Genomic DNA, 12165 nt, shown 5'->3' with positions numbered 1-12165 from the left:
TTATCGAATCCAGATAGGTTGTAGTGTGTGCACTGAGTTCTAAAAGCCGTAGAGGTTATGTGACTGGGCCGGCACGCTGTTTATGTGGAGGAAAGGCGGACATGACAGAGGACAGCATGCAGACGTTAAAGGGTGAAGGTTTCAGGTGAGAGAGGACGCTAAAGCCACGCCCTCAGTGAGCATTAAGGGCTGCCATGATGTCCTCAAGATGACAAATCAAAACAACACTAAATTAAAGTGCACTTTTTGTACAGAACGCCACTACAATAGTTTAAAACAAATAAAGTGCACTTCTGTGCATGATGTCACACAAGATATTTCAATAACTGTCAAATAAAAATGAGCTGCATAATAGGAAATCAAATAATGTACGTCCTTCACTATGTGGTAGGTTCCGGCGGACGTTATCTCCTTCTGTTGTTGACTTTTCATACGGTGTTGATGTGGAAATGGTTGCCTCGGCATTTTGTTGGTGTGGCACCGAACGGAGATGTTGACATGCAGAGTAAGCACTCTTCATTCTCTAGCGGGTGACTTTTCAAATGATGCTACATATTAGCAGTAATGCTACTTTTTGTAGCAACGCTTTCGCCCCACACTTGACATATTACGGTTGTCTGTTCGACATATTCCCACTTGAAGCCAAACCACCGCCAGACGATGGACCCCGTGCTGTTTTTATTAGGAATTAATTATTCCTTCATTTGTTACCAGAGTCGCACCTTCTTTCTCTCGTATTACCACTCGCACCACAGCTAACTTTAGCCATGCTGCTACCTCTCTGCTCAGCGAGGGCGTATACGTATGTGACGTATGTAAGAAGGTGTGCTTGTTTAAGTCTCTGAGAAGGAGAGACAAGAAAGAGTGAGAAGAGCCTGTTGTGTAATGCCTGCTGCTAAAAGCAACTGCGTGAGAACGTATACTCGAATATCACGATATAGTCATTTTCTATATCGCACAGATACAAACCCGCGATATATCGAGTATATCGATATATCGCCCAGCCCTATTCCAGATCACAGCAAACATTGCCTACCTTGCCAAAGATTGTAATAAATCTATTTTCCTTTAACTTGGACACACACATCTATACCTTTGGCCATTAAAAGCCAGTCATTTCCAGGAGTTATCTCACCTTCTGAGTAGCCTGTGAGAGAGGACGCTAAAGCCACGCCCTAAGTGAGCATTAAGGGCTGCCATGTGCGTTGTAAATAAAAAAAATTGCCGACAAACACATCACCAACAAGGACGAGGTGCCGGTGAAGCACATTGTGGAGAAAAAGGGGACCAGCCCGGTAGCGAATCCATACGCACAACGGGGCAAGAGAAGTCGGCTTTTACTGTTGTGCTATGCTAATGGACAGAAACTGCCACCTATAGTGATTTTCAAGGGGAAGACGCTGCCGAAAGAAAAGTTTCCAGCTGGAGTCATCATTAAGGCATGACGAAGGAACGCCAACCGCTGGACATAGGTGTAAACAGGACGTTCAAAGTGAAGTTGTGAGCGTCATGGGAGCGATGGATGACAGACGAACACAGCTTCACGAAAACTGGGAGGCAGCGTCTGGCGAGTTGTGCCACAATTTGTTGAATGCATCGCGGATGCTTGAGCTAACGTGTCTGCTTGCGCTGTTGTTCCAGCTTTCGCAAAAAAAGCCGGCACCTTTTCCGAGGAGCCCCACGGCAACGAGACTGACTTTGAAAATGAGGAGAGGGTCTCACTTCCTGTTGGATGGGGTCCGTGCCCGTGTGGCCCGACCTTGCGCTGTGGGGTCTCTGTTGGTGACTTGGTGTGGTGGCGGCGCAGCCCCCGTGTCTGGTCTGGATGCTGTGTCTCGGTTGTTTGGGCGGTGGTGTGTTTGTGCGGGTTTGGGTTGGGGTGGGGGGCCTTTTGGTTGGGGGGGTTGTTGGTGTCTCTTGTTTGCGTGTTGGCGTTCGGGCTGACCGGCGGGCTGGCGCCGGCTGGTCTCCGTGGCCCTGGTGGCGTGTGGTTGCTGGTCGCAGTTTTTTTTTGATCGCTTTGATTTGATTGGCTGGTGCTGGCTGTCTGGGGTTATTGCGGCTGCTGTTTCTGCTGCCGTTTGTTTGTGGTGTGGGCGCCCGTGGCTGCTGGGTCTGGTGCAGGGGTGTGGCTGATGTTGTGACTGGTGGCAGCGCGCGCGCGTGATGGCTGTCGGGGCTGACGAACTGTGTATATGTATGTATATGTGTATGTATGTATGTATGTTTATATATGTGTATGTGTACATATGTGTATGTATATGTATATATGTGTATGTGTGGGTATGTATACGTGTATGTGTGTATGTGTATGTATTTATGTATGTATGTATGTATATTTCTGGGGGTACGCTCTGGGCCTGCCTGTCAGACGGGGGTCGACGCCTCAGGCTACTGCATCCGAACTGCGTGTCTGGAGCTCCTGGGTCCCGCTGTCCATCCCTTCCGGGTGCCCGTCTTGGTTGGGGCCTGTTGGGCCTAGTCCCTGCGTCTATTGTGGTAGCTTGGTGCTGCAAGGTATTCCGAGGTGCTGCGAGTCGGCCAGTTGCTGGGGTAGTGACCTTGTTTGTCAGCATGTCTGTGATCTTCTTTTAATTCTTTTTTTTTTTTTTTTTTTAATTAATTAATTAATTAATTAATTTATTTATTTTTTAATATATTTTATTAATATTATTTTTTAATTTTCCCCTCCCTCAGGGGGGGGGCTCGGCGGGGCGGTTGCTGGTTGTTCCATCTCCATCGTTGGGGTCCCTGCGGGTGGGGTGGGTGGTTCCCGTGGCCCTGTGCCTGGGTGGTCCTGCGGCGGCCGGTTTGGGTGGGGTGGGCTGGCCTCGCCGTGCTCTCCGGGGGTGGGGGGTGGGCTCGTGGGGGCCCGGTTGCCGGTGGGGCGGGGGCGGTCTTCCCGTCCGGTTGCGGGGAGTCTCTGGGTCCCTCGGGCGGGGCGTCTCGCCTTTCTGCCCGTGTGGGGTGTGGTCTCTCGCTGGCTTGGGGTCTGGCTGTCCCCTGCTTTTCTCGTGCCCTGTCCTCTGCCGGGTGCGTCTGTCTGCGGCCTGCTGCTGGCCCTTGTGGGCGGTACGGTGGGTCGGGCTCTGGGGTTCCTGTCGCTGGCCGGCTTGGCTGCGTGGGGGCGGTGGTCCCTGGTTCCCTGGGCACCACGCCTCCTGTTTGTGGGTTGGGCTCTCGGGGGTGATGGGGCCGTGCTCTGGCTCCCACGCACTCTGGGAGTCGAATGTATTGTACAGGCAAATTCACATATGCTCACATACGTACATAGGTACCTACGCTCCCACATACATACACAAATACAGTACATATTTACCTACCTAATGTTCGTACATCCACACGCACATTCAATATACAAACATACACATACACATACTGTACATATACATTCACTGTACAAACACATATACACATTCTGTACATATACATTCATTGTACAAACACATATACACATTCTGTACATATACAAGTACATATGCATACTTACACTCATGCACATAATCACGTTTCATCAAACATATATTAACGTTGTTGCCCTAGGGTAAACTGGGTGTAACACATGGCACACTGACAAAGCTTAACCTATTGTGACTATAACAATCTACAAGGTTAATGTAGGTTGCTTCTCTTTCTCCCCCTCCATTTTTCTGCATTCTTTCGTATCTCAAGTTATCATTACGTATATGTATTGTTGCATTTAAACAACTGTATTGTTGATAATAAAGGTAAATTATTGGTATTGTTCATTATCAATAGCGCTATTTCTATTGGTATTTGTATTGATCCATTTGTAGTGTAATAATGCTCATTGTCATTTCTGTATTATTTTTTATTTTTCGCTAACTGCTTATTTGCTATTACTTTTACCATCATATTTGTACATGTCATATTTGCTGATGTTGCTCTATTGTTGTTGTTGTTGTTGTTGTTTTTGTCTCTCTGTCTAATCCCCCTCTTGTCCCCACAATTTCCCCCTCTGTCTTCTTTTTTTTTCTCTTTCTATCCCCTCCTGCTCCGGCCCGGCTGCACTAAATGATAATATAAATACATTTAATAAAGTCAAATACAAATAAAGCAACAAGAGAAGTATCCTACACTTCTCTTTTGTAAAGTAAATCTGAACAGCCGACATGGGCATCTACATCAACTATATGATTTGCCTGAGAAGCTGGACAGGACATTAATAAAAAAAAAAAAAAAAAGAAAATGAGGAGAGGGAATCTGGCGTGTTTGATGGAGAACTTGCCCAGTTGTTCATTTCGGACACAGAAGATGAGGACTTTGATGGATGTGTGGATGAGGATTGATCAAAAAATAATGTGACTACATTGATAAATACTTCAATAAAGTACAACCGAACTCAGCTTTGCTCCTGCTGCCTTTTTAAAACAGCGTCCATGCATGCTAGCGTATGTTTAACCATGCCTGCGCCTAAAAATACACTGCGCCTTATTTATGCGTTAAATACAGAAATAGCACCCGTAACTGACACGGCGCCTTTTAATGCGGTGCACCCTATGGTCGTGAAAATACGGTATAGTGGCTTCGATAACGGGAACCGGTTCTCAAAAAGGGATTCGAATCCATGGTAAGGCTGGGCGATATATCGAGTATAACGGGTTTGTCTCTGTGCGAAATAGAAAATGACTGTATCGTGATATTGGAGTATACATTCTCACACAGTTGCTTTTAGCTGCAGGCATTACACTGGATGCGTTTCCCACTCTTTCTTGTCTCTCCTTATCACACAGAGACATAAACCAAGCGCACTTTCTAACACACGTCACGTGTGCAACGTCACACGCTCCCGCGGAGCACACGGGTAGCGACATGGTAACGTTAGCTGTGATGCTAACGGTGAGGTGCGGGTGGTAATACGAGAGAGAGAAGGTGCGAATCTGGTAACAAATGAAGGAAGAATAAATTCCCAAGAAAAAACGGCAGGGGATCCATCGTCTGGCGGTGGTTTGGCTTCAAGCGGGAATATGTTCAGCATTTATGCGGCAAAAGCGTTACTACAAAAAGTAGCAGCACTGCTAATGTAGCATCATTTGAAAAGTCACCCGCTAGAGAATGAGGAGTGCTTGAAACTCGGCATGTCAACATCTCCGGCCGGTGCCACACCAACAAAACGCCGAAGCAACCATTTCCAGATCAACACCGTATGAAAAAAAAGTCAACAACAGAAGGAGATAACGTCCGCATAGTGAAGGACGTACATTATTTGATTTCCTATTATGCAGCTCATTTTTATTTGACAGTTATTGAAATATCTTGTGTGACATCATGCACAAAAGTGCACTTTATTTGTTTTAAACTATTGTAGTGGCGTTCTGTACAAAAAGTTAATTTAGTGGTGTTTTGATATGTCATCTTGGTGACATCATTCACAAAAGTGCACGCATAGCTTGTTTTAAAATGTCTCTGACAATCTTGCACTTTCTGTTTTGAAATGACATGAATGTTTGTGCCACTGCTTAATAACTGTTCAATAAATACAGTTTTGGTAAATTGACTTAGTTGTGATTTCCCGCTCTGCATGAAAGTTTAAAATGAGCATATATTAATGCAGTATGAAGAAGAATGTTTTAATGTAGACACATAGAATCATCATACTGCTGTGATTATATGCATCAAGTGTTCATTCAAGGCTAAGGCAAAATATCGAGATCTATATCGTGTATTGTGACATGGCCTAAAAATATCGAGATATTAAAAAAAGGAAATATCGCCCAGCCCTAATCCATGGTATTGGTTCTTTTATCGAAGCATCGGGAGAACCGGTTTTCGAACATCATCCATCCCATCCATCCATTTTCTACCGCTTATTCCCTTAGTGAAACATGTTTAGATATTCCTCGTCCTGCAGGGATGATACTTGTAAGAAACATACTTTGTCGCCATGAAGGCGAGGATTAGTGATTTAGAAGTAGCTAAAACACTGCAGACTGCGGCTGGACTTTAGCCGTTAGCTAGCTAGCTAGCCATGTCTTAAAGCACCTCTTCCTGAGGGTGTTTCAGTGTTATAACTTCACCTTTATCTTTAGTTTTTAAGCCAAAATGCGTCCGTTCTCCCTTTTCTGTCTACACACATTCTCTGCTTGTAAGTACTCTGTGTGTGCGCGCTGCCAAACATGCTCACCTGCTCGTAAAACCAGCAATGTCACGACGTGACGACGGGGCATGGGGGACCGGTATCTTTCAGAGGCGGTAAAGTACCGAAAATGATTCATTAGTATCGCGGTACTATACTAACACCAGTATACCGTACAACTCTACTCCAAAGGTATCAAATGCTATGAGATATTTTGCAGTTGAAATTTCTTGTCACGTACCTACAATGTGGTGGACACGCTAACGTATTGCAGCCATGAGGCGTCGACTTGTTTAACATCTATAATCAACTTACCCTTTTCTGGGCAGTCACTTGCGATGACTCCTCATTTTTCTTGATGATGCGCTGTGCACGGCTTGTGGAAGCCACGATCAGCTCCTTATAGTTTTCCGATTTCTTGATCTCCTTCTCCAACTGATCCAGTGAAGTTCGGACTTCCATTTCATGATTGAGTGCGAGCAAGCTTTGGCCTTTGTCCAATAACTTCGCCAGCAAAGTGCTTAAGTGATCCACATCAGGTTTTGGTTCAGCTATTTCTGAATCGATAAGACCAATCATTTGTTTGGTAGCTTTTCGGAGTATTTTCCGCTTTAGTTTAATACTTTCCATGTCCTTGGAAAGACACATCGTTGACGATCTTGATCTCGACATACCTTCTGGGTTTTGGCACTGAAAGAAATGGAGTGATTCTCTACAGAAAACAGAGGATAAAGAGGAGGAGACAGGATGCTGGAGGTCACGTCCTTTGCTCTTTGTACTTGAAAGGTGTCAGATTGGACATTACATAAAGTGAACTGGTTTTTCATGTAGCAAAGGTACAAACTGAACAGCATCATAAAGCTTTGAATTTAGACTTCAAGCCTTTGTTACAGTGAATTAATTCAAAGTCTAGTGCGTATTTTTTTTAAAAACTTGTGTCTTTGTTTTTTCTACTCAGTGGCCTAGTGGTTAGAGTGTCCGCCCTGAGATCGGTAGGTTGTGAGTTCAAACCCCGGCCGAGTCATACCAAAGACTATAAAAAAAATGGGACCCATTACCTCCCTCCTTGGCACTCAGCATCAAGGGTTGGAATTGGGGGTTAAATCACCAAAATGATTCCCGGGCGCGGCCACCGCTGCTGCCCACTGCTCCCCTCACCTCCCAGGGGGTGATCAAGGGTGATGGGTCAAATGCAGAGAATAATCTCGCCACACCTAGTGTGTGTGTGACAATCATTGGTACTTTAACTTTAACTTTACTCGTTTGAAATGTCTCTCTGTTGCCGCCTTCTTGGTTGGAAACCCAAAACGTGCTATAATAGCGACATATAGTGAACAGCCGATGAGGCAGTGACGTGCAGTCACTCAAGGCAGGTGAGGCGGGGCCTCACCTGCCATCATGGAAATAAAAAAATGTAAAAAGAAAAAAAATTAATTAAATTGTTATATGTATCCAGTGATTATACTATAACGTTATTTTCCATTTAACTTCACCAGTTTTAGATTATTTTTATTCAAAATCGCTGAATTTTCACATTTGCCGTTCAAATACTGAGAAGAGACGGTGCGGTGATCAGCAGCCAGTTGAGGCACGTCACTCAATTGTGCCTCACCATGGATTGCGGACTCGGCTAACTGCTGGCCTGCTGAGCAGTGAGACCGTATTGCTATATGAATTATATTATACATTTCCATAGTTTAGTTAGCTGAGGTATATAATGTACAGTGTATTTTGTCAACAACTGTATGTGTGTAAAGTATTTCTTGTGCTGAGCAATCATAAAACTGCTGTGAAGACGCACTGGCTGAGGCTCGCAGTAATCCTGCCTCCTGGTGCCGGTTAATGCACCCCTGCGTAGAATGCACCCCCCGACGGGAGCGCCACACCAACCAAAGCCCACACCCAAACCCTCCACGTGCAAGACCGAATCCACCCAAAAAAAGTGCAAAAACAACAATGCTCGCGCCGGAGGAGCCGTGAACGACTGCAGGGACACAACATTAGGTACACCTGCAGACTGCAGCACGGATTTCATATTTCAACCATTCACAACTCCTCCAACACCAACACCACTGTTCCCGCACTTATAAGTAAAGGTAAGACCATAATAACCTTTTTTTTATTAAATGTGCTTTTTTGTGTGCTACAGTTTGTATGTGTAAAGTTAAAGTTAAGTTAAAGTACCAATGATTGTCACACACACACTAGGTGTGGTGAAATGTGTCCTCTGCATTTGACCCATCCCCTTGATCACCCCCTGGGAGGTGAGGGGAGCAGTGGGCAGCAGCGGCACCGCGCCCGGGAATAATTTTTGGTGATTTAACCCCCAATTCCAAGCCTTGATGCAGAGTGCCAAGCAGGGAAGAATGCTGGTATGAGCTTTTAAACATAACCCGTTAACTGCTGCCAATCAAATAGTGAACAAGATACTCTTTAGGGTTCATATGTTTGTAAATCTGACTGTGATGAAGTCAGTGCCTCACCAGTCATGAACCTCACCGCAAGTCACTGCGATGAGGGTATGAGAATCCTGAACCGCGGCTCTCGAGCCGAATGCACTTTTTAGCGCCGCCCTAGTGGCTCTCTGGAGCATTTTTAAAAAAGGATTGAAAATGGAAAAAGATGGGGGGGAACTTTTTTTTTTTTTTTTTTTTTGTTTTAGTATGTTTTTTGTTTGAGGACAAACATGACACAAACTTTCCCGATTGTTAGAAAGCCCACTGTTTAATATGTTTGTGTGTATGCTTCCCTGATGACAGTATTTGGTGAACATCGTTTTGTCCTACTAATTTCGGCGGTGCTTGAACTCAGCATAGTGTGGACTGTGACGCAACAGTTTGTTTACATGTAAAATCTTAGACAAACTTTAATGATCCACAAGGGAAATTGTTCCATACAGTAGCTCAGTTACAAAGGATGGAAAGGATAATGCAGGATACAAATGTACCGTATTAGCAATATAAAATATATGTAATATTTACATATTATATATACACAGTATATGATATATACTGATATATAATATTATATTTTTGTATAATATATACAATATATAGCAAACACCATGTACAATAATACAGTATATGTAACAGCTGCAGCATAGAATAGAGAGTAGATCTACTTCTTCTTTGTCTCATTTTGTCCACCAAACCTTTCATGCCGTGCATGAATGCACAAAGGTGCTTTGTTGATGTTATTGACTCGTTGGAGTGCTAATCAGGCATATTTGGTCAGTGCATGACTGCAAGCTAATCAATGCTAACATGCTATTAGGCTAGCTGTATGTACATATTGCATCATTATGCCTCATTTGTAGCTATATCTGAGCTCATTTAATTTCCTTTACTTTTATCCTCTTTGTATATCATTTAGTTTTGTATGTCTCATTACATATTATCAGTATGTAATATTGGCTGCATGTCAGATAGTTGTTTGTGTGCCTTGTTGTTCCAGACTAGGGCTGGGCGATATGGCCTTTTTTAATATTTCGATATTTTTAGGCCATATCGCGATACACGATATATATTTCAATATTTTGCCTTAGCCTTGAATGAACACTTGATACATATACCGTATTTTTCGGACTATAAGTCGCAGTTTTTTTCATAGTTTGGCCGGGGGTGCGACTTATACTCAGGAGCGACTTATGTGTGAAATTATTAACACATTACCGTAAAATATCAAATAATATTATTTAGCTCATTCACGTAAGAGACTAGACGTATAAGATTTCCTCGGATTTAGAGATTAGGACTGACAGATTGTTTGGTAAACGTATAGCATGTTCTATATGTTATAGTTATTTGAATGACTCTTACCATAATATGTTACGTTAACATACCAGTTGGTTATTTATGCCTCATATAACGTACACTTATTCAGCCTGTTGTTCACTATTCTTTATTTATTTTAAATTGCCTTTCAAATGTCTATTCTTGGTGTTGGGTTTTATCAAATACATTTCCCCCAAAAATGCGACTTATACTCCAGTGCGACTTATATATGTTTTTTTCCTTCTTTATTATGCATTTTCGGCCGGTGCGACTTATACTCCGAAAAATACGGTAATCACAGCAGTATGATGATTGTATGTGTCTACATTAAAACATTCTTCTTCATAATGCATTAATATATGCTACTTTTAAACTTTCATGCAGAGAGGGAAATCACAACTAAGTCAATTGACCAACACTGTATTTATTAAACAGTTATTAAGCAGTGGCACAAACATTCATGTCATTTCAAAACAGAAAGTGCAAGATTGTCAGAGACATTTTAAAACAAGCTATTAGTACATGATGTCCTCAAGATGACAAATCAAAACAACACTAAATTAAAGTGCACTTTTTGTACAGAACGCCACTACAATAGTTTAAAACAAATAAAGTGCACTTCTGTGCATGATGTCACACAAGATATTTCAATAACTGTCAAATAAAAATGAGCTGCATAATAGGAAATCAAATAATGTACGTCCTTCACTATGTGGTAGGTTCCGGCGGACGTAATCTCCTTCTGTTGTTGACTATTTGTTTCATACGGTGTTGATGTGGAAATGGGTGCCTCGGCATTTTGTTGGTGTGGCACCGAACGGAGATGTTGACATGCGGAGTAAGCACTCTTCATTCTCTAGCAGGTGACTTTTCAAATGATGCTACATATTAGCAGTAATGCTACATTTTGTAGCAACGCTTTCGCCCCACACTTGACAAATTACGGTTGTCTGTTCGACATATTCCCACTTGAAGCCAAACCACCGCCAGATGATGGACCCCGTGCTGTTTTTCTTAGGAATTAATTCTTCCTTCATTTGTTACCAGATTCGCACCTTCTTTCTCTCGTATTACCACTCGCACCACAGCTAACTTTAGCCATGCTGCTACCTCTCTGCTCAGCGAGGGCGTATACGTATGCAGAGGTGGGTAGAGTAGCCAGAAATTGTACTCAAGTAAGAGTACTGTTACTTTAGAGATTTATTACTCAAGTAAAAGTAAGGAGTAGTCACCCAAATATTTACTTGAGTAAAAGTAAAAAGTATGTTGTGAAAAAACTACTCAAGTACTGAGTAACTGATGAGTAACATACACACTCATATCATATATATATATATATATATATATATATATATATATACATACATACATATACATTGATATATACAGTATATAATTTATAAGTATTTATTTTGCTGTTTTTGTTTACATGTTAAAGGTGTTTTAATGAATATACATGCATGTTTAACATATAGATTCCTTTCTTTAATGAAGACTAGAATATAAGTTGGTGTATTACCTGATTCTGATGACTTGCGTTGATTGTAATCAGACAGTCGTGATGATAACGTCCACGTTTTCAAATGGAGGAGAAGAAATGTTCCTCCTTTCTGTCTAATACCACATGAAAGTGGTTGGTTTTTGGCATCCTATTTGTCCAGCTTCCATATTCGTTTTTATACACTTTACAAGAAATATATTGGCGTCAAACTCCGTAGCTTGCTAGCTTGTTTACGCTGGCTTTCGGAGACTCTTGTTTTGAAAGCGCAGGCGCAATGGCGCGGCACTTTTATTGTGAAGACAGGAACGTCCTCATGTGCGGTCAGTCTTGAGGCTTTTGACGGTACGGTTGAAATAAAACAAGTATCTTTTTTCCTTCACACTTTTGATTGATTGATTGGAACTTTTATTAGTAGATTGCACAGCACAGTACATATTCCGTACAATTGACCACTAAATGGTAACACCCCAATAAGTTTTTCAACTTGTTTAAGTCAGGTCATGTGACCACCTGGCTCTGTTTGATTGGTCCAACGTCACCAGTGACTGCTTCTGATTGGTGGAACGAAGTGAAACGTCACCAGTAAGGCAGGCACTTTGAAAGTCTGTCTGACAGACCAAAATAAACAAAGCGTGCATTAACAGATCGATAAAAATTGGTAGCGAGTAGCGAGTAGCGAGCTGAATGTAGATAAAAGTAGCGGAGTAAAAGTAGCGTTCCTTCTCTATAAATATACTTAAGTAAAAGTAAAAGTATGTTGCATTAAAACTACTCTTAGAAGTACAATTTATCCC

At 42.5% G+C, this 12165-nt stretch overlaps 1 protein-coding gene across 1 annotated transcript in view; it reads right to left on the bottom strand.

Annotated features, from left to right (window-relative positions):
- Positions 1-6801, bottom strand: part of LOC133617858 (vacuolar protein sorting-associated protein 4B-like) — a 37802-nt gene extending 31001 nt beyond the window's left edge. The window contains exon 1 of the mRNA XM_061978175.2: positions 6413-6801. Within this exon, the coding sequence (XP_061834159.1) occupies positions 6413-6769 (357 nt within the window). The 5' untranslated portion in view covers positions 6770-6801. The remainder of the gene's footprint in view (positions 1-6412) is intronic.
- Between the last annotated feature and the right edge of the window lie 5364 nt (positions 6802-12165).

This window comes from Nerophis lumbriciformis, linkage group LG18 (genome assembly GCF_033978685.3).
Source record: "Nerophis lumbriciformis linkage group LG18, RoL_Nlum_v2.1, whole genome shotgun sequence".
Lineage (NCBI taxonomy): Eukaryota > Metazoa > Chordata > Actinopteri > Syngnathiformes > Syngnathidae > Nerophis > Nerophis lumbriciformis.
Note: the sequence above shows the minus strand (reverse complement) of the source record. Positions and strands in the feature narration are given on the sequence as shown.